Source organism: Linepithema humile, chromosome 3 (assembly GCF_040581485.1).
Source record: "Linepithema humile isolate Giens D197 chromosome 3, Lhum_UNIL_v1.0, whole genome shotgun sequence".
In the NCBI taxonomy this organism is placed as follows: Eukaryota; Metazoa; Arthropoda; class Insecta; order Hymenoptera; family Formicidae; genus Linepithema; species Linepithema humile.
In genome coordinates this window covers 29,143,494-29,171,095 of record NC_090130.1, presented here as the reverse complement: position 1 = coordinate 29,171,095, position 27,602 = coordinate 29,143,494, and the positions used below count along the sequence as shown (strand labels likewise).

The following is a 27,602-nucleotide window of genomic DNA, read 5'->3' as shown; positions in this document are numbered from 1 at the left end:
GAGTAAAAAGAAACAGGAGGGAGCATATACTAGCCAGGACTAGGTAAATCCGCGGATGGATGTACGTCATGGCAGCCATTTTGAGCGACCACTTTTTGAAAGTGAGAGGGAATGCTCGAGCATTGCGGCAAGCGGCATACCGTACGCCGTACGCATTAATATGCAGTGTGTAGTCTTTTATGCAACAGTGTATGGAAATAAACGATCATAATGGTATACTGTAGAGCTTGTGGCATAACAGCAGCAGCTCGAAATCATGGAATAACGTTTCATCGGTTAGTATTATCAACAATAATGAGATTTTTATTTTGGAGATTATAATCATATGTATAGTATTGTGAAATTGTAGATTCACAATAATTACTAAATAATTTTCACTCACAAACAGGTTTCCGAAAAATCCGGATCAAAGAAATGCATGGATAAATTTTTGTAAGGACGAAGGATTTAATATAAATTTAGATTTTAGATTTTAACATTGCTCTTATGGAAATACTGCACGAGTGCAATCCCAATGAAAAACGCCATTAAAATTTGGTATTATTGTTGCATATTATGGGCTTGTTCGTTTTAGCTGCACTGGGCAGCTCTGGGTCTGCTCTAAACAAGATAATACAGGACAAACTATTTATCTGTCCTGTATTATCCTGTGTAGAGCAGACCCAGAGCAGCCCCAGTGTAGCTAAAACGAACAAGCCCTATAGTTATTTTCTTTTAATTGTACATTATTTCCTAATTAAACATTACAAGTCATTCAATATTGGCGCCCTTGAGCGGCCATCTTGAGCGACCACTTTATATAGTTACTTCCGTCCGCACTTTTAAGACCAAACGCTCTCTCTCCTGTTTCTTTTTACTCAATGATTTCAATGGTCCGATTAGAGATCCGATTATTTGTCATAAGCACCCTCTAAGTTCATGCTTAAGACAGGTTTCAAACAACGTCTATGAATACCGCCCTTAATGATCGATAGAAAATAAAGTGTATAAAAGGAGCGAGTGTATGTATATGTGTACGAAGCATAAAGAGACATCGTGAGGGGGGTGGGGGTGGGGGATTAAAAGTTCTCCGTTAAGTGCCGTCAAGAAACCTTGATCGTGGGTGTGAGATCTAATCAGATCTAATCGCGAAAATGGATTTTAACGTGAAGAAGTTGGTGAAGGATGCGGGAGCCGCCCTTAGCCGAGTTGTACAGGTGGAAATCCGATATTTTTGCTTTAATGAATCCCAGTTTTACAAAACATAAATGAACATGCACACGCTCGAATCTCATTTTAATGCTTATCACTGTTGACATTCAACGCTCTGAATCGATGATTGAATACGTTATATGTCATTAGACGAATTTCTCGACTTCTTCTGCAACTGCTTGTTCTCATCACATTTTATTCGTTACCGCAGTCATGAAATTCTAAATGTGCTTGCGTTAATGTCATATCATTTAACCTAAATTTCTAATTTTGTTTCAGCGATCAATGTCATTGATTAATACCGATTTTTCTGACGTTTCTGTATAATAAAATAAAACTTTCTCTAATATTACGTTATTCTTATAATGAGACAAGCTTTGATTTTATTTATTATTTTCTCACGAATGTCATGTAAAATATGTTTATTCATCAGAATATGTTCTATGTTATTTGATATGCTACGTTTGAGACATTAGATTGGACATTTATATTATTATTTATATTATATTTATATATATTAGGAGAAAAATGTATACTATAAAATTATTGTAATAATATAATATTACTATAATATTATTGTATACTATAAATGTAATAGCATAAAATTATGACATACATTTACTTTTAGATGACAGAAGAAACGCTGGGTACTTCAGAAAAGACAGAGTTAGATGCACATTTGGAACATCTAGCGGAGAGAGCAAATGCCACTAAAACATGGACAGAGAAAATATTGCGGAACATGGAAGCTGTGCTTACCCCTAATCCTGGTAGCAAATGCTATTTACTTGAATTAAAAGTATTAATTAAATTGTAAATTATATTATTACATGTCCGACTAAAACTTTTATAAAAACATGCGTTTTATTTTTTTTTACTAATTTCGAACATATTGTAGGTAACAGGATTGAAGACTTCTTTTATGAAAAAATTGACAAGAAAAAACCTAATAGGCTGAGTAATTTGGAATATGTAGGCACTGATATGATAGAAGCTGGAAATGATTTTGGTCCAGGGATAGCATATGGTTAGTATTCCAGATAAGAGAATTTTCCATTGTGTATATACAATGGTATAGATGTAACAATTTTGCACAAAAAGATTTAATTTTTAGGCAGTGCGTTAATAAAGATTGGCCAATGTCAGCAGAAATTGGGACAAATAGAAAGGGACTTTATAGGAACTGCTGCCAACTGTTATATACAACCTCTGAGGAAGTTCTTGGATGGAGAGATGAAAACTGTTAGCAAGGAAATGGCAATATTGGCAAATAAGAGGTAACAAAATTGTTTTGTTTATTTCTTTTATTTATCAAAAATTTCATCACTGATGTTAAACGATTTCTACAGACTGGATTTGGACGCATGTAAAAATAGAGTAAGAAAAGCAAGAAGCATGCTGGGTCAACAGAGTGTAAGTATTGTTAATATATTTTTCTCAACTTTATTTAAAAATATATGTGCTGTATGTTTATGATGTGTTTTGTCCTTCACACTGCTGCGATTGATAGGAGTCTGGTGTATCACCCGAAGTGTTACTCGATCAGGTATTAATGCAATCGACAGTTTTGATTTGTTTCTCAATTTAGAGAGGTCTAGGTTCAATATGATTGAAATAAGAACAATTTGATAATTATTATTTATGAATCTATGAATACTAAAATTTATAAACATCTTCAATCGTAACGTTTGCATGCTGCACTGCAAATATTCTTTATGTAATGTACATTGCATAAAGAATTTAGAGTAGAATATGAAATATATTCCTTTGCATTATGTACGAAGATAGAACGAAAGACGGATTACCTTTCACAGAATCTAATGGTGATGTCAATTGGCAGCTACAATTATTTCCGTTTCCTGAATCAGTCAAATTTCAATTTCCTTATTATTTTAAACAGCAAAGATCGAAATGTATAATATACAGAAGACAGGAACAATAAAATATGTATATTGCTCACTCAGGCAGAGAGGGAGCTGAGGGTAGCGCAATCGGAGTTTGATCGGCAAGCGGAGATTGTCAAATTGCTGCTGGAGGGAGTTTTGAGTTCTCAAGCTGGACATTTGCGATGTCTACACGAGTTCGTAGAGGCGCAAACTCGTCACTACGCACAATGTCACGCCGTTATGCAAGATCTACAGCGCGAGCTTGCCGGGTAAGTTTGCTGTTTCATTTTTTCTCGCTGTTTCAAAGTATTCTCTTATTTGTTCCGCACATCATTATCCTTGCAATCATCGCGGCATTTCTTGTACAGCTATCCCACTTTATGGTGATCCGAGTGAGTAATGTTTGACAAACCTTTCTGAATGGTAATCACTGTCCTTAGGTATCAATATGTAAGCTCTGCTTCTCCTTAGAGCAATTGTGGGCATAGATTTGGACAAAAAGGAAATGGACTGAATGTGGTGAAATTTTTCAGAATATAAATCTTTGCTGCTATATGGGAGATAAATTGTATTTGGTTTGACGAACATTACCTATTTCAACTGGTTTCAACGATGTCAGTTTGCTTTAATCTTCAAACATTAATGTTACAGTCAGTAAAACTAAAATTTAAAGATAACTGACTCCAGCGAAACCAGCGGATAATCAAATTATTACACCAGATCTAATGTGCCGACGCTACTTAATCGCTTCCATATCCTGTCGCTCCTATCTTGAGCTAATAATTGATAGTAATAACTAGTTTTGGTTGTGCCTTTATTATTCCTTGCTTATGGACCTTGATCCAATTTGTTTGAATGTTCCTTCTCGCCACACAATCTTTGCTTGCATGATTGGAATTGCAGGGCGCGTCAACCGAGCCCTTTACTGAGAATCAACAGCGAGGAAGTGATCGAGTTAACTCCCTCGCCCACACTCCCTGTAAACTCACCTGTCTACTCTCAAAATTCATCTGTAACCACCGGATCTACAGCTTATGTTACTGCCACATTTGACACTGATATCAGCAAAGTTTAGTCCAGCTTTTCAGACACAATTGTTAAAGGATTGTTACAAGTTCCAAGTCTAATTAACAATCTAATTAATAGATCTATGCTAATTATCAATCTAATTAATAGATCTATGCTAATTATCAAATAGTTTCCCCTTTTTCGAGTTGCGACGTTTGTTAAAGTTGTTCTACGTATGCTATAAATAGAGTTTAATCGCCGCGAGCGTCACCCAATCGTTCCAAATTTGTTATTAAATGGATAGTCTGATACTTTGTATGAGATGATATGCAATTATAATTGTATATTGAAGCAAGAGTATAATAGAACAGACGAAACATTTTTTCTCGATAGATTTCTTTGTGAACGATTTACGGCGATTAATGCGACCTACAATCTTATCATCTTTTTTTTTCTTCTTCTATCTCTTATACAATTTCCTTCGTAATTGTACAGTAATTGCTTTGAATCGCCGTAATTCGGCCGAGAATGATACCATGGCATTAAAGAGCAATGGATCTTCAACGCTGTAACAATGTCATGTAACAGTGATGTAATTGTAGATACATATCACGCTTTTCTTGTTTTTATACAATAATGTTTAATCTGGCTGTATTATACTGTGGAGAGGGAAGAGATTAAATTTCCAATTATCCCAAAGCGGATATTAAAGTCTAACAATAGTGCATGTAATTCTAGTAGATTTAACATAGATATACTTGTAAGAACAGACTCTCTAAGTAGCGGAATAAGAAATATGCTAATGGGAGACTCAATCTCCTCAAATTGCATGTATATTGGTCTAATCGACATAAACGAGGTACTTATTATCTTGCTTACTGTCAAACAATGACTATGTATATAGAACTTGGTGCCTGTGGCTATTTCTAGCAAAGTCAATTTGTTTGGTTGGTATAAAATATAAATATATCGATATATATGATATATCTATAGTCTGACAGTTATCTTGATAATTAACTTGGTGAACATGTAATCGAAGCTATGTTCGTAAATATGTATCCTAAAAAAATAATGAAAAAGTGCATATCGCGCACTTTGTTTGAAGCCTACTGCATATTCAGTTATTATATCAGTACGATTTTCCATCTTTATATTGGTCAAAACGAAGTAAAAGTTCAGTTGTAAGAGATATTTCGCGGTATTAAGAGATTATTCGCGGTATATTGTTCTCTTGAAAGCTCTTGCTCACGTTTGCTTAGTGTCTCCTCATCGTTATTAAATACACCTTACTTCGTTAAATGCGCACTATACTCATTTATCGTTTATCCTACCCAGCCTGTCTGGGGGTGCCTATTACAACACCTCACCAGTCACCACCAATGTACTAGCCGAGAACGGTCTGGATAGAGCGAGAGTCTTATGCCATTACGACGCGAGGGATTCTAGCGAGTTAAGCGTCGTGCAAGACGAGGTAACGAAATTTACCTTGTGATTTTAGGTACGCAGAAGCATGTTTGGCGATAAAATGCCAGCGAAAGGCATGAATTTATTAGTCGGATTAAGTCGCAGTGTATATTAAGATCGCTTACGAGGGAAGTGCACGAAGTGTTAATTGCAAATGGATATGTATTATATATCGTTGGAAAGATCTTGCCGAGTAGCGTTCAGCTGTGCAATATCTCGCTTGAAAAACTGGTTGGGGTTTTTTGCTTCAAGAAAAAGGTATCAAGCAAAAGATCCCCCTTTTTTATTTTCTTTTTGTTTCTCTTTAACTTTTTTTCGCATTATTTTGAACTTAATAATGAACTAGATTTTCAAAAAACTCATAGCTATATAACTTCTATTGCGCATAGCGCCCTAGAGGCGCTGTTCAAGCGAGATATTGCACAGCTGAACTCTACTCGACAAGATCTTTTCAACGATATATAATATACCTATTTGCGATTAACACTTCGTGCGCTTCCCTTGTTAGTTGTAAAATCCTTTTTATCGAGTTCTGTATAATCTATACTCTTGAGAGATTTCTCTTTATATTTCTCTATGTGTCAGATACGGTATGAGATTTATTTTAAACTTTTTGAAATTACAATTGTCACTTTGTTAATTTTCGACCCAGAACCTAAGAATAATTCGAATCTGGTGCATCTAGAGAGAAGTCTCGACAGGACTAAGATCTCCGAACTTTATCTCCAAAATATTACATTTTTTTTATATGCGTTAGATTTAAGTAGTTGTTACTATAATTACACGTTTTAAATCGAGACGTTCGAGATTTACAATATTTTTAAGAACTCTATATTAATACTAACAACATTACACTAGTGCATTTATTTTTAAACAACTAGTACGTCTTATTAATAACTCTTACAAAATATTATGTTCTAAATAGAGGTATATTCTTCTTCAAAAATTCTTGAAAATTCGTTATTTGCGTTATACTTTCACATATTACCGGAAGGACAGAAAAACATAGCGAAAACTTTTAAAGATTGTGATATTCGTGCAATGCATATAATTATCTTAATACAAAAACTCGACAGAGAGAATTAAATGAATTAATAATCATTATGGAGAAAGATAAAACAGAAAAATAACAGTAATATTATATAAGTACCAGCAAATATCAATTTATAAATTTTTTGGAATCACCGAACGTTTATATGCAATCTTTTAAGTAAGTTAATGTTTATTTTACAAGTTGCGAACATGGTCTAAGATATCTGTTAATTGATTAACTCGAGGCTAAGAAAGTCTGTTTCTATCAATTACAAGGTTGACAATTATATTTGCATTTCTACAATGAATTCTACTATGCATGATAGATGTTATATTAATTTTATTTTTAATTTGTTTGAACTTTTGTGGGCATCAGCTTTCTTCTATCTTTTTATCTTTAAATCCATGTATCAGTATCGTGTGTTATATTTCCCTCTCTCTTTCTCATATCTACAGATTTGTAAAAAAACATAGGTACACAATACATGTACACTCATCGCAAAAGGGTCATGTCATAAACGTCTTGTGCCTGAACGATTTAATGTATGTGTATATTTATTCAAGTTGTGCACGTATCAATAAATATGTTTGCCGTTTTACTTTGTAAGAGTATTTTATTTATTTACTGTGTCACGATATGAATCTTTATTACTTTAGCACCACATATATTGTTTTTATAACGCGCGCCTGTATATTATACAATCGATACACACACATTTATTGATTAGAAATTGTGTACAAGGTCGTATTTTAATAAACTGAATACATCTTATGAGGTATATTTTTTAGGTAATCGGTATTTGTGAAATTCCCGACGACGAAGATTACTTCATGGGAATCAGAGGCAATCAACGAGGAAAAGTGCCCAAAGTATACTTGGAGATGCTTATTACACATCATTCAGACACTTAAAAGCTATCGTCTATTGTCAATTGTATCTTTAGAGCAAATTTAGCACATTACTCTTCTGCTTTTTCAACCTGAGTTGGTTGAAACTAGAGTTACTTTGGCTTAGATATTACTATAGATGATTCGTTACTCCAGGACTGTCCAGGACCAAGAAGTTAATACCTCGATTTAAATAAATCACTATTCTACAATTAAAGAATAGCACAATAAATGTTATTTCTGAATTATGCCATGTTTTGCGATAGGTTCTTTTTTTAAATATCAAATGATAATTGAATGAAAAACTTAGTTTAAAAGTTTATTAATAATCGGTATAGAGTACATAAATTAATAAAATTATTTCTTTTTCGACACACCGACCGTGCGTCCACGACGACCGGTGGTCTTGGTATGCTGACCACGTACACGGAGACCCCAATAGTGACGCAGACCCCTATGAGCGCGGATCTTTTTCATTCTTTCCAAATCCTCACGCAACTTAGAGTCCAAATTGGCACTCGTGAGCTATAAAATACGCAAGCAATGTTTTAGAAATATTTTGTAACTCTATTAGCAATCACATATTTTTAAGTAACTTGATCTCTGTTGCACTTGTACCTATTACTTAGAATATTAAGAAATATTAGGAAACAATTCGAATGTACAATAGTGCAGTTGCTGTTGCACAAAGCTACCAGCTGAACATACAATAAATGTTTGCACGTACAGTCGTGAATTTGTGCGATTAAATTTGGAAAATATAAAGATAAATAATCATTCAATACATGCATACATTGCATTATATCTTTCAACCAGTTTGGATTTAATAAATTCTATTATTTGGTTTCGATAACATATATAATAATCATGTTTATTAAATGTTTGATTTTTAATTTTTTTTATGAAAAAATATATGTAAAAAGCCAAAGTCCTTTTTTTCATACCTGCGAGTATTTTCCATCAACAATATCTTTTTGTCTGTTGAGGAACCAATCTGGAATCTTGTATTGCCTAGGATTGGCCATAATAGTAACAATTTTCTCCACCTAAAAGTATTATAAGTAATTAATTAAATATGTATTTTATGATACAAAGGTAATGTTTTTTTTAGTAAAAAGATAGATATAGATAGTAAAATTTACCTCTTCCTCTGAGCATTCTCCAGCTCGCTTGTCCAAATCAATGTCAGCCTTCTTCAAAACAATATTGGCATAACGTCGACCAACACCTTTAATTGCGGTCATGGCAAACATGACCTTCCTGTTGCCGTCAATATTCGTGCCCATGACACGAAGAATATGCTGGAACTTTTCAGGAATCACGAGCGACTAAAAAACAAAAGTATATATCATTAATCATTCATACATTGTGTACTCAAAGTTAACCTCAATGTTAATCGCAATTCGATGAAGCAATTCAATGAATTTTAACGTAGCGTGAAATTGCGCAATAAAAACTGTCAGATTTTTATAAGTATTGTGAAAAATTGAAAATTCCATCCAAGAATAGTTTTTGCAAAATTTGTTTGTATAGATCGCAGATTACAACCGCAATGTAAGTGGAAGCGTCTAATCCCAAAATATTATCTTATTGTTTTTATTCCATTAAAATATTTTTAAGACACATTTGCACTAAAAAATTTATTGTTTTATCCAAACACTTAACGCTTATTATTCAAGATTGTACCAAAAAAGTTGGATTTTGAAAATAATTAACTTAAAACTCACCATCTTGCCGTACAGCTTGTTACCAAAAGACAGAAACACGTGTAGAAACGCACAACGCCAAAATCGGAAGTACAATTAAGGGTTAACAAAAATGTCGGCTCGAGTTCGAATTGATTTTGGTGACCTCATGCGAGGAAACCAAGAAACTTCGGATGACAAGGACAGATACTCTCGCGATCCTTGGTAGTTTTCCACCAAGAGACACAAGCGACACAAAATTACACAGGTTGCGTTCCGTTTCGCACATTATGCGCACGAATTACATAGGGCTTGTTCGTTTTAGCTACACTGGGGCTGCTCTGGTTCTGCTCTACACAGGATAATACAGGACAGATAAATAGTTTGTTTTGTATTATCTTGTTTAGAGCAGACCCAGAGCTGCCCCAGTGCAGCTAAAACGAACAAGCCCATAGAAAACGTTCCGTTTCACTCTATGGGCGGTATTCATAGTCCTTTCTTATATTCAAGATCGTCTTAAGCACGAACTTATATTCGCTCTCTTCGTCAGACACAATCTATGTGTGACGAAGAGAGCGAATATAAGTCCGTGCTTAAGACGATTTTAAATATAAGAACGGACTATGAATACCGCCCAATGCGCGCATGAACAGCGCTTAGAATTCCCTAGATCCCCACCACCTGCAGCGCATAATACACGCATCAGCTCATTGAGTAAAAAGAAACAGGAGGGAGCGTTTGGTCGTAAAAGTGCGGACGGAAGTGACTATATAGGGCTTGTTCGTTTTAGCTACACTGGGGCTGCTCTGGGTCTGCTCTACACAGGATAATACAGAACAGATAAATAGTTTGTCCTGTATTATCTTGTTTAGAGCAGACCCAGAGCTGCCCCAGTGCAGCTAAAACGAACAAGCCCATAAAGTGGTCGCTTAAAATGGCCGCTCAAGGGCGTTAATATTGAATGACTTGTTATGTTTAATTAGGAAATAATGTACAATTAAAAGAAAATAACTATAATATGCAACAATAATACCAAATTTTAATGGCGTTTTTCATTGGGATTGCACTCGTGCAGTATTTCCATAAGAGCAATGTTAAAATCTAAAATCTAAATTTATATTAAATCCTTCGTCCTTACAAAAATTTATCCATGCATTTCTTTGATCCGGATTTTTCGGAAACCTGTTTGTGAGTGAAAATTATTTAGTAATTATTGTGAATCTACAATTTCACAATACTATACATATGATTATAATCTCCAAAATAAAAATCTCATTATTGTTGATAATACTAACCGATGAAACGTTATTCCATGATTTCGAGCTGCTGCTGTTATGCCACAAGCTCTAAAGTATACCATTTTGATCGTTTATTTCCATACACTGTTGCATAAAAGACTATACACTGCATATTAATGCGTACGGCGTACGGTATGCCGCTTGCCGCTATGCTCGAGCATTCCCTCTCACTTTCAAAAAGTGGTCGCTCAAGATGGCTGCCATGACGTACATTCGTCCGCGGATTTACCTAGTCCTGGCTAGTATATGCTTCCTCCTGTTTCTTTTTACTCAATGCTCGGCGAGCACACACGGACATGTGACGTCAGCGATTTCGCTTGTGTGGGTATCCTCTCCACTACGGTACCCATGGTACCAGCGAGCTCGAATTGGCATCACTGGGTGAAATCAAATGATACGGAAAAGAGCTACGGAACGGAGAGTGCGTCACAGCTATTGCGTACGATTGTATTCCGCAAGTGATTGGCTGTCTCAATGACGCACTCTCCGTTCCGCAGCTCTTTTCCGTATCATCTGATTTCACCCTAACAGAAGAAAGCAGACCGTCTGCTCTCTCCGCCAATAGTCGGCTCAAAAAGAAGTGGCGGTAAAAGTTTGATTCTTTCTGTACTTTTTGTTGTGTCTTATTGTTAGCAGAGAGAAGCCTGAGAGGGGCCATGCCCAAGATCTATAGAGAGAAGGTTACCTCATGCGCAAAGAGGGACGAGCGGCAAGAGGGGCAATGATGATCTCATCGGCAAACAGAAGCTATCTCAGACAGCTACTGTTTGTCGATGAGATCATCATGCTCTCCCCTTCCTTCATCGCCCCTCGCCGTCAAGCTGTTTCTAGCTCCCCCCTTACTTCATCGTCTCTCGCCAACAACCGGTTTTTCTGAGGTAACCTTCTCTCTATAGATCTTGTTCCCCCGGTATAGTTTGTGCTCCGTCCCTCTATTCCTTATAGCGTTTTCGATTATACAGGATTTGAACGACCCAGGGTTGGTTAATGACGTCATTGCAACCTCTCCACCAATGAAAGACTTGCATTTATAGTAAAATAGTGATTGATCAACCCTGGGTCGTTCAAATCCTGTATAATCGAAAACGCTATTAGTCCGTGGTTGTATCGTAGTGTAAAATTTTTCGGTGGTCGTCCGACAGGCGGCACCAGCAAGGCCGCCAGCGATATATTGAAGTGCGATACATCAACACTCGGGCTGCAGTCTCGATCGAAGTAATAAGTCGATGCTTCCGTACGAAACCGGATGCGACGAACAATCCAAAACATCCTCGAACATTCGGGACCGGCTTCTTTATGCGGAGCCAAATGTTAAGGAGCATTCTGTTCGGAGCCGGCATTAGGGTCAGTCGAGAATTAGAGTCGTCGTAGAATTAGATCTAGTCTCGCGAGCGATTAACCAGTATTAAGTGTATTTTGCAAATTGCAATAAAGACCATCATTTATATTGTTAAACCAGTGATATATTCGAACTCCTGATCTACATTATAGTACAGTCGGTGTTAATCCAATCGGAGCACGTGGATTTAATTAAAACGGTTAACGAATATTTTGATACAGTGCACGCGGTGCTCTGACCGTTACAATTATATTAGGAACTAGACGGATATTTGTCCAGTCGTCGAGTCGTTTAATTGGAGAACATTTAGTAGCCACCATATCGTTAACACGTGTAACCTTAAGCTGAAGATATTACACTTTAAAAATAAAAAAGTATAACGTTCAGTAAAGTAAACATACCGGTTATAATATCTATATTCTCACGTGGTAACGTTCAATTAGGAAGACAAAAATGTCTGTTTCGTATAATTTGCCAAACGAGATATTAGAAAAAATTTTCAATTTCTGTGATGTTTATACTTTATCACAGATTAGTATGGTATGCATACAATTTAATAATGTGGCAAAATATATACTAATAAAAAAAAGTGAACATTTGCTTGTCACGAATCAGAAATCGGAAAAATTTTGTGAACGGTAAGTTAAATAAAGCTTACTCTTTATTTATATTTTGATTTATTCTAGAACAGTGCTTGGAAATAGTCGAGCATTTCAGCCGATTTCCGTAGCCGACGTCTTCTTTCCTCTCCTCATCGGGCGCGCCAAAGTTGCTCGGACCAGCGAGTGTTAGAAGCGACACTATTAATTTATGAGTGGAATGTTCTCTCTTTATTATTAAAATTTATTAAAATTTATAAAAAATATTTTTCTATTTTCAAATTTATTATGTTGAAATATTTCAATAGATTTTCACGTCACCAATAAAGTACTATTGCTAACGTTTTTTTTTTTTTTTTTTTTTTTTTTTATTTTTTTTTTAGTCATTGGCGTTATTCAGAGTTCGTTCTTATCTCTAAAATTCTCTTAAGTATGATCCTAAAATGCTATGAAGCAATCAGAAAGCCATATTAATATCTTAAGACAGTACTTAAGATAATTCTGGAATAAGAACGGACTATGAATACCGCCCATAAAAGGCCATTTTATCTTATAAAAAACCAAAAAAATTTAATCTTTTTTATATGGCTTTTTATATGGCTTTTGGCTTCTATTTTTCGTAAATTTCATTTTTTTTGGCTGCGTGGCTTGAAAAATTTTTTCAAATCGACCGTCTGTAGTGTATTAGCTTATGTACTTTAATTACAGAAAAAGAGTTTTTATTCTACACGGTCAAAAAAGGTATAGTGTATTTGAAAGAAATTGGTAAAACAGACCACTTTAGAATTATCTTAAGTTACAACTTTTTATCTTATTTTTAGCAAAACTTGATTTAGTTTTTTAATTATATCTTTTTAAAATAAATTTCAATATTTATATATTTTCAGAAGATAGATGTTCATGATTTTACATAAGATCACATTGAAGAACACATGTCTTATTTTTTTTACAGATGTAAACCACTATTATCTTCAGATATAAATTCTAAATTTATTACAAGTTACAACTGGATACATAAAAAATGTAAAAGGAGACGAATATATAAAATGGAGGAAATAAATATAGAGCAAGAACATTCCTATTTGTATAGATTTCAGTTCAAAAATCGAAGCGTACAAATGACTAGAAATATGGTTTGGTCATTTTGTGAGGGTGATCTTCTTGCTTTTAAACGCGCAAAGAACGGTACAATTAAAAAGGGTAAAAATATTCTGAAAACTGACAAGGCTTTTATTGAAACTTATACTCATTGCGGTAATTATATTATAAGTGGCGACAGGTAAGTATTTATTTATGAACTGTGTTTTATGTTTATTTCTTTTTTTTTTTTTTTGACAAAATTTCTTGCAGAGAAGGTATTATTAACCGCTGGGAAATTAAAGATAATCAAAAGGATTTTTTACGTAAACCTTTAAAAATACATAATGTGCATTATAAAATTCAACGAATAAACGCAACATCGCAACACATTATAACTGGTTCTAAAAATTTATTAAAGGCAAGATTAAAGAAAAATTGCAATAATGCTATGTTAATGTAGTATGTAAAAAGTTTGTTTTTGTAGATACTGAAATATTCAGATGATAGAAAAGGTTGTACGGAAGAAAACAAAATATTTTGTGGCAACAGATGTTATATTGAATCAATCTCATTGGACCCTAAAGGAACAAAATTTGCGGTTATTTCCAATGATTGCTCAGACTTTTCTCCTAAGTCGTCGTTTCTAATTTACGATTTTGATAAAAGGTAAGTTATGTTTCAATTAATTAATCGGTTTCTACAAATGTTCGATTGAACATTGACTACATTTACACGTCAATCTCAATTGGGTATAGTAATATCCATAGTTATGAAACCCGATTGACGTTGCCGTGTAAACGTACTCATGGACTATATTTATACAGATACTATTATATGATCCGATTTAATAACATTTCTAATTATAACTTACAAAAACGATTTGATAACCCAAAAATTCTAAAAAATATAAAACTGCAAAAATACAATATATATAAACCTAACCAAAGTACGTATGTTTTATGTTTCTTTTATGTTTGGAATATACAACAAACTAATGTAAAGGAATTTTAGTAATCAGATAATAAATATAAAATATAATGATCCTTGTCAGGAACTAATATGGGAGGATACTCACACTATTCTCATGCGTTTTTATAATTCTATTAAAAAAATGGATTTGAGGTAATAAATCTTATTGTTAATATCAATTAGCCATTCAATTTGTTTATATTTATTACTGTAATTTCAGAACATCCAAATTTGTACGTACATGGGATTCTTCCAAATATCGCCCATCATACTGTTGCTCATCAGATAATATGAACACTTTTATGACAGGGCATCATATGGTTGTTATGTGGGATCAGAGACAAAGTGTTGCCATTCAAGTTTGTATTATTTTCAAATTTTTCGTATCTTGTACTTTATTAGTGAATTATTATTAACTCTCTTGAAAATTTTTAGACGTATGATATAAATGGCTCAATATATGCTTTAGAATTTGATAGTTCCCATATGTATGCTGTTGCTGGAAATGGTCTTTATGAATTGGACTTTACGAGAAAAAACTACTTTAATCATAAAAAAATAAAAACGTTTTTTGGCAATTTTTATTAAATAAAAAATGTTGTGTGAAAATTCTTTTTATTATATTTTGATTATTTACATAAATTCAATGAACTCTATACAATCTGGAAAACGCCGTGCTGCTCAACATGCGATCATACAAAGAGAGCATTTGGATTATTTTATTTTTTTCTGTTGTAGACTCTCTTCATTAAAGTCTATTCATGTATATATTCATATGTATACTCTACACATATGTATATAAAAAATGGAGGTTTTCAATAAGCTTACGAAGAAATGAATCAAAACAATCCCACTACCTCTCTTTGTCTGACCACTCGTTTATATTGTTCGTATGATGACTTCCAAGATCTATAGAAAGAAGGTTACTTCAGTAAAACCGGTTGTTGACGAGGGACGATGAAGGAAGGGAGGAGCTTGAAACAGCTTGTGGCGTGTGGCGATGAAGTAAGAGAGGAGCTAGAAACAGCTTGACGGCGAGAGGCGATGAAGGAAGGGGAGAGCATGATGATCTCATCGACAAACAGTGGCTTAGTTTACACCGATTGTTTAGTACACGTATCAAATACTAAATCAGCTTTTTTGATTGGTGTAGATTTTACACTAAACGATTTATACCTATCGGAGAAGCAGATTTAGTATTTGATACGCGTACTAAACAATCGGTGTAAACTAGAGTCCCTATATATAGAGTCTGGCCACGCTTGTGTTTATTTTTATTGGTCAAAACAAAGTTTGGAAAAACATGGCGGAACCAATAAGAATTCTTATAGAAAGTATAATAATTTGAAAAGAAATAGAAGAAAATTAATAACAATTAATATTACTTTTTTCTAGAAATTTTTAATTGAAAAATAAAGAAAAATTAACTAATAATACTTAAAATCATATCATTACAGTACATAATATTATTACTTATATATTCAGTATTACAATAATGTTTGTATCACAATAATAAATAAAACTCATTTAAATAAAACTTATTATAAATAAAACTTATTGTAAATAAAACTATTAAAAACAATATGAGGTTAAAATTACAATTTTTATGACAAATCCTACTTTTTTATAATATCATTATTCTTAGATATTTTATTTTAGAAACCATATACCAAATAATTGTACTTACTTTTATAGGCTTTACTCTGTTTTTATTAATACTATCAATTTGTAGTCGAATAAAATGTAGCCAATGAAAGTTTTATTCCATAAATATGGTAAACACAAGATGCGTCTATGCATATACCGCCGCCATGTTTTTCCAAAACTAATCGAGTGGCCAGACCACGGACTAAGGAATAGAGGAACGGTGCACAAGCTGTACCGGTGGAGCACGTTTGCGGCGGGGGGGGCCGCCATATTCGTTTAGTAATCACCACACATAGAACTCACTATTTGCGTATATGTAAGAAATGAAAGTCAGATCCTGCGCACAATAAACAAAATAGGAAATAGAAATAGAAATAATTATTAAATATTAGAAATAAGAAATTGGAATTATTTATTTTAAAAATAAAAAGAATAAAAAAAATTAATACATAAATTAAGAAATAAGAATTAGAACTAATTAATATATTTTATTCTCTTGTTAGATGTAAAATAATTTCTCTTTTTAATATTAAATGTTTATTGCTATTTCTAATATTTTGTCTACTGTATGCAGAGTCTCAGAGTAATAAAAGTTAAAGTATTTTATAAAATTTATAATACAACAATAATAAAATCGCCTAATCTCTTTATGCTTGTCACTCGTTATGTCTAGTGGCACCACTACACGAGTGTAACCATGTCACAGACACAGAATCTCTGTGTGAGAATCGCTACATCAATATGGCGGAAAGCAGTCCCCCCGCACGCTTGAGTTACCATCCCCTCTCGCCTAAACTAGGACTTTAGACTCAGTCCCTCTATTCCTTAGTCCGTGCTCACAGCTCTTTATTTTGTACGCATTGCGCATCGCTATATAAGAACTATCGCATAGTTTTCAATATGCAGCGAAAAATCGATAAAGAAAATAGACATTTTCAAAATAATTGGAAATATAAATATTTATTTACACCTAATGGGCGCGTTCAGCAGAACAAATCACTTGGTAGCAATCGAACATGATTGGCTCTTACTTTTAGAACCAACAAATCAACGTTAAGTGTTGACTAGACGACAATTCAGCAGTTGTTCTGCTGAACGCAGCCAATGATTCAAGCATTGAGTAAAAAGAAACAGGAGGGAGCGTTTGGTCGTAAAAGTGCGGACGGAAGTGACTATTAAAGTGGTCGCTCAAGATGGCCGCTCAAGGGCGCCAATATCGAATGACTTGTTATGTTTAATTAGGAAATAATGTGCAATTAAAAGAAAATAACTATAATATGCAACAATAATACCAAATTTTAATGGCGTTTTTCATTGGGATTGCACTCGTGCAGTATTTCCATAAGAGCAATGTTAAAATCTAAAATCTAAATTTATATTAAATCCTTCGTCCTTACAAAAATTTATCCATGCATTTCTTTGATCCGGATTTTTCGGAAACCTGTTTGTGAGTGAAAATTATTTAGTAATTATTGTGAATCTACAATTTCACAATACTATACATATGATTATAATCTCCAAAATAAAAATCTCATTATTGTTGATAATACTAACCGATGAAACGTTATTCCATGATTTCGAGCTGCTGCTGTTATGCCACAAGCTCTAAAGTATACCATTTTGATCGTTTATTTCCATACACTGTTGCATAAAAGACTATACACTGCATATTAATGCGTACGGCGTACGGTATGCCGCTTGCCGCTATGCTCGAGCATTCTCTCTCACTTTCAAAAAGTGGTCGCTCAAGATGGCTGCCATGACGTACATTCGTCCGCGGATTTATCTAGTCCTGGCTAGTATATGCTCCCTCCTGTTTCTTTTTATGGCCGCGGTTTATGCTTCGGTCTTAATCTTAATCTTAAGAGTTGATAACGTAGAATGCCATAAGGGCGTTTATACTTCCCTAGTCTTAATCTTAGTCTTAATCTTAATCTTGGAAAGATCCCATCTTTTAACTTTAGTCCCTAATATCCTAAGGCCGGGCCAATGAGGTAAGTTTGACGTCCGACGCAGCACGAAACCGCGCGAAATAATGGTTTTCGATCCGTGTATATTTAAAAAATTGTTCCTGATCGTATTCAATATTCAGCATATCTTTCATTAAAGAAAAGAAATGACCAGTTTCGTGTCTTTTTCGATTCAGTGGCCGAACAGCGTATCTCCGTGGTTTTCTTTTATTTTTTTTTTAATTTCTTAATAATACACATGCTGCATAGGCACTTGATAACAAAAGTGCCATTCCAAACATTAAAGTTTTTTGCCGCTGACGATTCATTTTAACATTCACTATAATTTGCAGCACCGGGATCTATTACAATTTGTGGTTAGGTTAGGTTAGGTTTTGTTACATTTGCACATGCGTAGTCCGAATTTCCAGGGAAGCATAAACGAGTCCTTAAGATTAAGTTAAGACTAATAGCGTTTTCGAGTAAACGGGGTTTGAACGACCCAAGATTGGTTAATGACGTCATTGCAACCTCTCCACCAATGAAAGACTTGCATTTATAGTAAAATAGTGATTGATCAACCCTAGATCGTTCAAACCCCGTTTACTCGAAAACGCTATAAGACTAAGATTAAGATTAATGGCCGGAGCACAGACTTTTGCATAAAGCATAACGCATAAGCATAAGGAAATTGATTGGTCCATTTCCTTATGCATTTGCTTATGCTTATATATAGACCAATCAATTTCTTTATGCTTATGCGTTATGCTTTATGTAAAAGCTTGTGCTCTCGGCTTAAGACCGAAGCATAAACCAGCCATTACTCAATGATGTAGATATAGAGGTCGGCGCGAGATATATAGCGTTTTCGATTATACAGGATTTGAACGACCCAGGGTTGATCAATCACTATTTTACTATAAATGCAAGTCTTTCATTGGTGGAGAGGTTGCAATGACGTCATTAACCAACCCTGGGTCGTTCAAATCCTGTATAATCGAAAACGCTAATAGTGGTAGGCGCGCGGTCAATGGTGGGAACGTCGGAAATATCGCAGCGTTACTACTTGGCTAGTCGGCTCGCTTGAGTTGTGCAGCCTTGTACTAAATGATAAAGAAAAGTGTAATTATTTATCAAAATAATAGGAACTTATATAAAGCAATTAACAGATTTGAAAGTATCAGTTGTGCTATCACTAGCACACGCTTCCAAATTCTTCACCCTGTAATCCTCTCCAAAACCTATCCCCTCTTTCCTTTCCGTCCTACATCTTTGCCAGTCGAGTTCCGCTCACTGCCGTTGACACATGTCTCATTTTTAATTTTTTTATACACAATTTTGACGGACCGTTTAAGGTATATATTTTTTTCAAAATTAATTTATTATTTTTTTTGTTTATTTTATTTTTTTTATTTTTTATTCGCCAAATTGTATTAATTTTTGACTAATTTCTTAAATCTAGTTTGTTTTCTCTAATTGCAAGTTAGATGGTCCTTGGCTTTACACACATATAATAAGATTAGCAACAAAAATGTACAAACCGTATTATCAGAGGTATTTATACACAAAATTTTTTTCAAAAATGTTTTGGGCTCCTAATTCGTGTTTTGTTTCACATTAACAGGACGTTTTACTAAGGCACTAGATATGTAGGTATTCTCATCCGCCATTTTGGTTCCTACTAGATGGAGAATTATAGCCACAGACTTCTATATATTACTAGACTGCTAACTTCCCAAATTTCGCTTATGTGCTATGGCCCCAAAAAGCATGTGTTAAAGTGTCTCATTGTGCACATGCGCAGAAGCAAAAAGATATATATAGTCAATATATTCTCCATAATACGGTTCTTCTAACCTATAATTCTAATCTTTTTACATGAGAAAAGTGATCCGCGATACGTGATAAAAACGTCATAAAAAGAAGTCAACAATGCCATTTAAATGTGCTGTTTTAAATTGCAAAAGCACAGCAGCATACAGAAAGAAAAATGACAAAATCTCTTTCTTTAAGTAAGTATTATTTAATAAAAATATGTGGTAGAATTATATTGTCGTGACACTGCTGTTTTTTGATCATTAAAAGAAATTCTAAATATATTTAGTATCAATGTTAATAAATTGTTAAATAATTTAGATTTCCTATAAGTATAACTTATTTATTGGAACAATGGATAATAGCAATTAATAGAACAAATTGGATACCAACATCATCAAGCCGTATTTGCCAATTTCATTTTACTGATAGTGATTTTGCAAATACATCAAAAGTGAGAAGATTAAAAGCAGATATTATACCCACTCAAAATTTATATGATCAAAGTTCTGATAAAGATTCAAGTAAGTATATCAACAATTGCACATATAAAAATCAGAAAATTATTTAATATATGAATTTTATTTTGATTTATCTAGATTCAAATGAATGTAATAGCGAGAATTTGGATGTCCAAACTTTAAGTGAAACAGATATTACTGCACAATATGATACTGCTGATACAACATACAATACGATACAGCTAGGTACAAAAATAATAAATTATAATATATATTATATAAAAATCAGAAAATTATTTAATATATGAATTTTATTTTGATTTATTTTGTAATAATTTTATATTTTTATATGTAATTAATTAAAATAATATAAAAATAAAATATAAATGTAAAATGTGTGTATTTTTTATTTATCCTTAAAATATTTTATATACATATATCAATCATTTTATAATATCATTTAATAAAAATATTAAAAATAATATATTTTATATACAAAAACATTAAACATTAAAAATAATATTTCTTATATACAATTTTAGTGTTATACATTAGTATTTTTATATAAAATGTTTTGCATACTACACATTTTATAAAGCTTGATTCATTTAAATTAACTTAGCTTAATAATATTATTTAATAATATTATTATTTTTTTAATAGATTTCTGTTTTTTGGACGAGATATTAGTTAATTGTATTATGTATGTGTGTTTATATGTGAATGTGTAGCATGTAGGGACATACATCACAAAGCGCATGCGCAGAAAGGAATACTTTATGTATCGTTTCGTACATAAGAAATGAAGACGCCTTATACATAAGGAGTTAGCAGTCTAGTAATATATAGAAGTCTGTGATTATAGCGTATATAGTATAGTATAGCGTACATGTGTAACACGTCAATTATTAAAAATGATTCAGGACTTTTTTCGACTCATTTTTTGGCAAGGAATAACGCTATGTACTTAGTGGGCAGTCTTTAAGTGTCACCCTGTATACGCTATAATTCTCCATCTAATAGGAACCAAAATGGCGGATGAGAATACCTAAGGCACTAGATATGTAGGTATTCTCATCCGCCATTTTGGTTCCTATTAGATGGAGAATTATAGCGTATACAGGGTGACACTTAAAGACTGCCCACTAAGTACATAGCGTTATTCCTTGCCAAAAAATGAGTCGAAAAAAGTCCTGAATTATTTTTAATAATTGACGTGTTACACATGTACGCTATACTATACTATATACGCTATAATTCTCCATCTAGTAGGAACCAAAATGACGGATGAGAATACCTACATATCTAGTGCCTTAGAATACCTACATATCTAGTGCCTTAGTTTTACCTAAACCATAACCATTGTTCGAGAGCGTTTCTATCTTATGGCTGGTTTATGCTTCGATCTTAATCTTAATCTTAGTCTTAGTCTTAACTTAATCTTAAGGACTCGTTTATGCTTCCCTGGAAATTCGGACTACGCATGTGCAAATGTAACAAAACCTAACCATTAATTTATTTTTATAATTTGGATTTTTTTTATTCCAAACAACATCGAATTGTTGGACACATTCAATTAAATCAGCATCACTCATTTTTGTATTTTACAAGAATCGAAAACCATTATTTCGCGCGGTTTCGTGCTGCGTCGGACGTCAGACTTACCTCATTGGCCCGGCCTTAGGACATTAGGGACTAAAGTTAAAAGATGGGATCTTTCCAAGATTAAGATTAAGACTAATAGCGTTTTCGATTATACAGGATTTGAACGACCCAGGGTTGATCAATCACTATTTTACTATAAATGCAAGTCTTTCATTGGTGGAGAGGTTGCAATGACGTCATTAACCAACCCTGGGTCGTTCAAATCCTGTATAATCGAAAACGCTATAAGATTAAGACTAGGGAAGTATAAACGCCCTTATGGCATTCTACGTTATCAACTCGTATGGCCGGAGCACAGACTTTTGCATAAAGCATAACGCATAAGCATAAGGAAATTGATTGGTCCATTTCCTTATGCATTTGCTTATGCTTATATATAGACCAATCAATTTCCTTATGCTTATGCGTTATGCTTTATGTAAAAGCTTGTGCTCTCGGCTTTAAGATTAATGGCCGGAGCACAGACTTTTGCATAAAGCATAACGCATAAGCATAAGGAAATTGATTGGTCCATTTCCTTATGCATTTGCTTATGCTTATATATAGACCAATCAATTTCCTTATGCTTATGCGTTATGCTTTATGTAAAAGCTTGTGCTCTCGGCTTAAGATTAAGACCGAAGCATAAACCGCGCGCGCGCGCGGCCATTAATTGTCTTATCGCTTCTCTACTTACGACTACATTATTTATGTCAATTTTACACTGAAGATGGCCACATCCCTTAGGCCGAAACGTTTGTAATAATTTTTTTAATAAAATAAACTTTTGAGCAACTCTATCCGGCTCCTGCTCTATTAGCTTGATGTTAACACAATTAAATAAAATAACTTACCTTGTATGCAAAAACTGAACTAAGCAATTTGAGCATTTAATAAAATGTTATATCTTTTCTTCTTCTAGAAAAAAAATATAGAGAAAATGTAGAAAAAAAACTAATATAACACTGCAATTATTGTTAACTAATAATTACCATGAATTTAATAATTAACATTGTCTTTACGCTATAAAGACAATGTTGTACGTTATAAGCTCTGATTCGTACATCTTTATACAAAATCACGACTAATAAGTTTTTTCATGTTGTAAAATGAAACAAAATTGAATATAACATTTGAATAAATCTTTAAGTATTTTCACAAATGAGAACAAATCAATAATATTCAAGAAAAATTTGCGCCAACACATGGAATCCATGTAGTCAAAATACATTGTACATCTATATTACAATTTTATTAATTGCTAATTTAATTAACAATTTTATGAATTTAATTTTTATTTATAATGTTCTGTTGTATTCTACTCAAATTGCTGCTTATAATTAAATATATTGTTACATTATATAATCCTTTTTTTATAGTTTCTTAAAAAATTAATACCTTGTACAATGTATATGAATATGTGCTGGACAAATATTCGGATGAAACTTTGGTGAATAAAGCGGAATGAGTTATTGCAAAACATTTCTAATAACAATCTACTTAAGCTTTGCATACATCATTCTGGTCTATTCACTGAATAAAGTGAACATCATTGAAAGGCTTGATCCTTGTTTTCACAGCTGCTTACTAATTGTTGTCTTTTTCCGATTACACTGACAATTTCCAATCTTGATCGAATCAAACACCGTTTGTAAACGCGGGCGTCTTATTTTAATCTTAAATATATCTGGAACACACAAAAAGAATTTAACATATGCTAACATACCCTTTGAAAATCAATACAAATATACTGTTGACCAATGTTCAATAGAAATTCTTCAAAAGAATAAAATCATGTTTTAAAATTAGCATAAATAAATATTTTGACTTTAAATCAGATTTTGGTAACCAACTTGAACAATGTCATGTTTTTTAATAAAACAGACGTAACTATTGCATTAAATAACTATTACTTTCTTTTTTTAGATCAGTATTTTCCAGCAGCTGTAAATAGTGTACATTTGTACAATTCTGACATGACTAATTCAGTCGTTTTTAGAATAAAAATGCTTAATATTATATTAATACTAATGCTTATAATAATGATAATAATTATCATAACAAAATGCTGGATGATGATGATAACAATAATTTCATAATCATCTTTATGTTCATACAAATGCTTTTGAAACTTGACATACAATAGTGAAACTCAACAGATTCAAATATTTCGATTCAAATATTTCAGACGCATTTTTGCACTCATTCTCAAACTCTCAACTGAAGGAATGCTAATTTAATGTCAAGTAATTCATTGTCAAGGCATTTATTATCTGCTATTGGCTCATTGACTATCCATTATTGATCATCAATGTGATCTACCAATTGCTGATAACTTTCGCGCGCGCGCCCGGGCTTCTGTGCGGATACTTGTGTATTCAAACCATAACACGTTAGGAATTAGCGTTGTGTCACGCAACAGAAAAAACTCAGCTGTTTTCCTGAGAAAAAAATAAAGATTAGATATTAAAACGTAGAAAAACGATATTATCCGTTATTAGACCATTGAATTATTATTACAATACATCTCTGTTGTTATATACTTACCATGAAACTACTATAGGAAAAAATGGCGTCAAAATGGTATGTGTGATAAAAAACCATATTATTCCCAGCGCAACTCCTATTAATGCACCACAGAATACTTGGGTATTTGAGTGATATAACAGATACACTCTGCCATAAGTTACCAACACAGCTGCAATAATGCATCCAAGCGCCACTATTATCCGGCAAAATCTCTCAAATATCGTACAGCTATAATTTAACCTGGAATGCAAAAAGAAAGACTCTGTGAGTTAATGAGGAGTTTAATTATCAAAATAATAATGTGAAATTTGTTTACCTAAAGTATATAAAAAATGTTACATATGTAGCAAAGAACCACATATGTTGTGCATGCATAGATGGCATACCATATTTAGTATGCAGGCCATCTCTCTCTATTGGTCGTGCTTGGCAAATTGTATATTTTAATACCAAATTTATACAATCATTAATAAGAACTCCAGAAAAAAATGCGATCTGTAAAAAAAATACTATATTTCGGAATCATAAACTTATAACTGTTATATAAAATATTATTACAATTGCTTACAGTATGTAAATCCCTTCTGAAGATTATTAAAGTGATAAAACCAGTAAAAATGGCAAAGGGTGCTAGACTTAATAGAGCTAAAAACTTTCCAAAGAGATCCCCTGAAAATTTACATATATAAAATTTATATATATTTATACAGTGATAGCATTATTATGATATAATATATATTTTCTAAAAAGAGAAGATAAATTTTCACAGCATAAATTATAATTTTATAAGCAAATTGAATAGCATATATATGTTTAAAACTTTGCTCAAAATAACTTGAAAAATTATCTATCAAACTCTTTATCGCATAAACATTGTTATGTATAAGTATAATTTGAGTCGTGAATCTGCCTTATTGTTAGTAATCACTGGTATATACATTAGCGCTCATAAGTATTTTGACAACGATTGTTTTTGTTATAAATAAGTCAAGGTAGCGAATGTAAACAAAGTAATCAGTTTATAGACTTTAAAAAAGCCGTAATTCGTGCACAAGAAGAGAGACAAATGCAAATAAGCGTTGGAGATTTCGGAGTGTCTCGTCAGCTTCTCTGGTGTAAACTTAACAAGGAAAGAAAAGATTTAACAACAAATCGAGATCAGGATCACCTCGAAAATCAACAATCCGAGAGGATAAACTTATCCAAAAACTAAGTGTTGCAAATCCTCAAAAGTCGGCTGTAGAAATTACAAAGGATTTAAATACAAAGTATGATTTAAAACTTAATGTTTCTGTAAAACAATGTCTAAAGGAGCAAAGTCTATTTGGTCGACGATCCAGTAAAGTCTCTTATTTCCAAAAAGAACAGAAAGGCCCGATTGATATTTGCTAGAAATCATCAAATGTAGACGAAGGCAGAATGATCGAGTATCCTTTGGAGTGATGAGAGTAAATTTAACTTGTTTTTTTCAGATGGAATAAAGTATGTGCATCGTCTCAAAAATAAAAAGAACAATATTTGCTATCAAGTACTCACTATTAAATATGGTGGTGGAAACGTCATAATATAAGAATGTTTTTCTCACAAAGGACAAGGTCCATTAATACAGATCGAGGGCAATACGGATCGCTCATGTATCAGTAATTTTGTTCAAACACATACTGGCATATGCAAAAAAACATGTATCAAAACTGGATTTTTCAGCAAGGCAAAGAATTTTTTGTAAAGAATAAAATTAATGTTTTTTGAACGACCTAGTCAAAGTCCAGACTTGAATTCCATTGAACACATGTGAATAGGATTTGTAAGAGTCAAAAATAGAAAATTTTCAAACAAGGACGAACTTTTTACAGTCTTGAGCGAAGAGAAGTAAAAAATTCCTCTTAATTACATTATTAATTTATTCAATGCCACAGAGATGTCAAGCTAATTTAAGCAAATAGTTATGCAACAAAATACTAAAAATATATTAGTTTAGATATTAAAGTTTATTTTCTCTTAAAAAGTAAATTAAGGACAATATTATGTCAAAATACTTTTAAACTGTTTTAGTTTTTTGTCGCATACTCTTATAAAAAATTATATGTTATCGTTTTTTTGTTATAAAATGTTTAAGTTATTGATAATTATTTTGCTCAATTTTTTAATAAATTTATAATTGTATTATATAAATAAAGTTATATGAAATAATACCTTTGTGTCAAAATACTTGTGAGTGCTACTGTAGCTCAACATTCATGTGAGTAGAGCAGCAGGTGTTGTATGTGTGTGTACTGTGTGAAGCGGCAAAACAAGTGACATAAAGGCGGCATTTTATTAATCTATCTATCGTATCGACAAAATATCGGACAATTCTTTTAATATGCAAGCAAAAGCTTTATTTTCTCAATGTTCGCATTTCCGCATATCTCACAGAAATAATGGAAAATGCCGTATACCGACCTTGCGAATACTCCACCAATGTCAGAGATAACGGAACCAATTTGGGTTTTTCGGCGACATGTGTGAAGTGGGACTTGATCTCATCTAATGACTCGTCGAATGCCATGTTATCACAATCCTTTCAATGGCATGTCTCGCACAGTCTATAATAAATGGACACATAAGTCGAGAAAACATTTAACTTTTATAACTACACTTACCAAGACTACACCGACCATTCGATCGTGACTACCGGTAACCAATACTATTCACTATATGCTATTCATTTACCGCTGGCTGGCACTGACCTGCATTGACCTCACTAATCACGAAGTAACGAAAGTGAACCATGGTGTATATAAAATTACATAGATAATAAAATAACAAGGTAATATAAGAAATTGTTATAATGTAAGATTCATACTGCATCCACCATTCGACGCACGACATGCAATAAGAAAATTTATTTCCTAGAAATTTAGAATTTGTGTGTTCGATACTCAATAACAAATTTTATTTATAGGACAAAAATATAATACCAGACAGTCTCTAGAAAGAATACTTTTTTATTGGACATTGAAATATTATATCTAGTATTACGTTACGATACTATAGATTGGAGCGTATTGGAGCATGTTGGGGCATGCGATGCGACAAACCTACAATCTCTAAACCATATGTAGACTACGCGTTGTTC

At 33.0% G+C, this 27,602-nt stretch overlaps 3 protein-coding genes and 2 long non-coding RNA genes across 18 annotated transcripts; 2 read left to right on the top strand and 3 right to left on the bottom strand.

The window, feature by feature from the left end:
• Positions 1 to 1,022: 1,022 nt before the first annotated feature.
• EndoB (endophilin-B) lies at positions 1,023 to 7,717 on the top strand. Of its 8 annotated transcripts, none has more exons than XM_012363028.2 (9): positions 1,025 to 1,196; positions 1,820 to 1,961; positions 2,090 to 2,218; positions 2,306 to 2,468; positions 2,541 to 2,604; positions 2,702 to 2,737; positions 3,156 to 3,346; positions 5,421 to 5,556; positions 7,371 to 7,717. In XM_012363028.2, exons 1-9 carry the CDS (start codon positions 1,134 to 1,136, stop codon positions 7,491 to 7,493), a joined length of 1,047 nt encoding a protein of 348 aa, XP_012218451.1. In that variant the 5' UTR covers positions 1,025 to 1,133; the 3' UTR covers positions 7,494 to 7,717. The 8 variants fall into 8 exon arrangements, with proteins under 8 accessions (XP_012218453.1, XP_012218454.1, XP_012218451.1 ...); XM_067351431.1 differs by lacking the exon at positions 5,421 to 5,556 and adding an exon at positions 3,446 to 3,469; XM_067351430.1 differs by lacking the exon at positions 7,371 to 7,717 and adding an exon at positions 3,446 to 3,469 and having other exon boundaries at positions 5,421 to 5,567.
• A 58-nt stretch (positions 7,718 to 7,775) lies between these two features.
• RpS18 (ribosomal protein S18) lies at positions 7,776 to 9,356 on the bottom strand. Its single transcript, XM_012363033.2, has 4 exons — positions 9,197 to 9,356; positions 8,612 to 8,797; positions 8,414 to 8,515; positions 7,776 to 7,994 (listed from the first exon to the last, which is right to left on the bottom strand). The coding sequence occupies exons 1-4, from the start codon at positions 9,197 to 9,199 to the stop codon at positions 7,827 to 7,829; spliced, it is 459 nt and encodes a 152-aa protein (XP_012218456.1). The 5' UTR covers positions 9,200 to 9,356; the 3' UTR covers positions 7,776 to 7,826.
• A 2,047-nt stretch (positions 9,357 to 11,403) lies between these two features.
• On the top strand, positions 11,404 to 15,466 carry LOC136998569 (uncharacterized). 7 transcript variants are annotated; one of them, XR_010889158.1, is made up of 6 exons: positions 11,405 to 12,429; positions 13,343 to 13,669; positions 13,741 to 14,136; positions 14,522 to 14,592; positions 14,660 to 14,798; positions 14,875 to 15,466. It is a non-coding gene; the product is annotated as an uncharacterized lncRNA (long non-coding RNA). The 7 variants fall into 7 exon arrangements; XR_010889154.1 differs by having other exon boundaries at positions 14,473 to 14,592; XR_010889155.1 differs by having other exon boundaries at positions 11,404 to 12,429; positions 13,741 to 13,888; positions 13,955 to 14,798.
• A 4,746-nt stretch (positions 15,467 to 20,212) lies between these two features.
• Positions 20,213 to 21,680, bottom strand: LOC136998571 (uncharacterized). Its single transcript, XR_010889162.1, has 2 exons — positions 21,609 to 21,680; positions 20,213 to 21,359 (listed from the first exon to the last, which is right to left on the bottom strand). It is a non-coding gene; the product is annotated as an uncharacterized lncRNA (long non-coding RNA).
• A 2,348-nt stretch (positions 21,681 to 24,028) lies between these two features.
• On the bottom strand, positions 24,029 to 27,272 carry LOC105668071 (dolichyldiphosphatase 1-like). Its single transcript, XM_012360247.2, has 6 exons — positions 27,127 to 27,272; positions 26,927 to 27,069; positions 25,053 to 25,153; positions 24,801 to 24,979; positions 24,503 to 24,724; positions 24,029 to 24,396 (listed from the first exon to the last, which is right to left on the bottom strand). The coding sequence occupies exons 2-6, from the start codon at positions 27,030 to 27,032 to the stop codon at positions 24,264 to 24,266; spliced, it is 741 nt and encodes a 246-aa protein (XP_012215670.2). The 5' UTR covers positions 27,033 to 27,069; positions 27,127 to 27,272; the 3' UTR covers positions 24,029 to 24,263.
• Between the last annotated feature and the right edge of the window lie 330 nt (positions 27,273 to 27,602).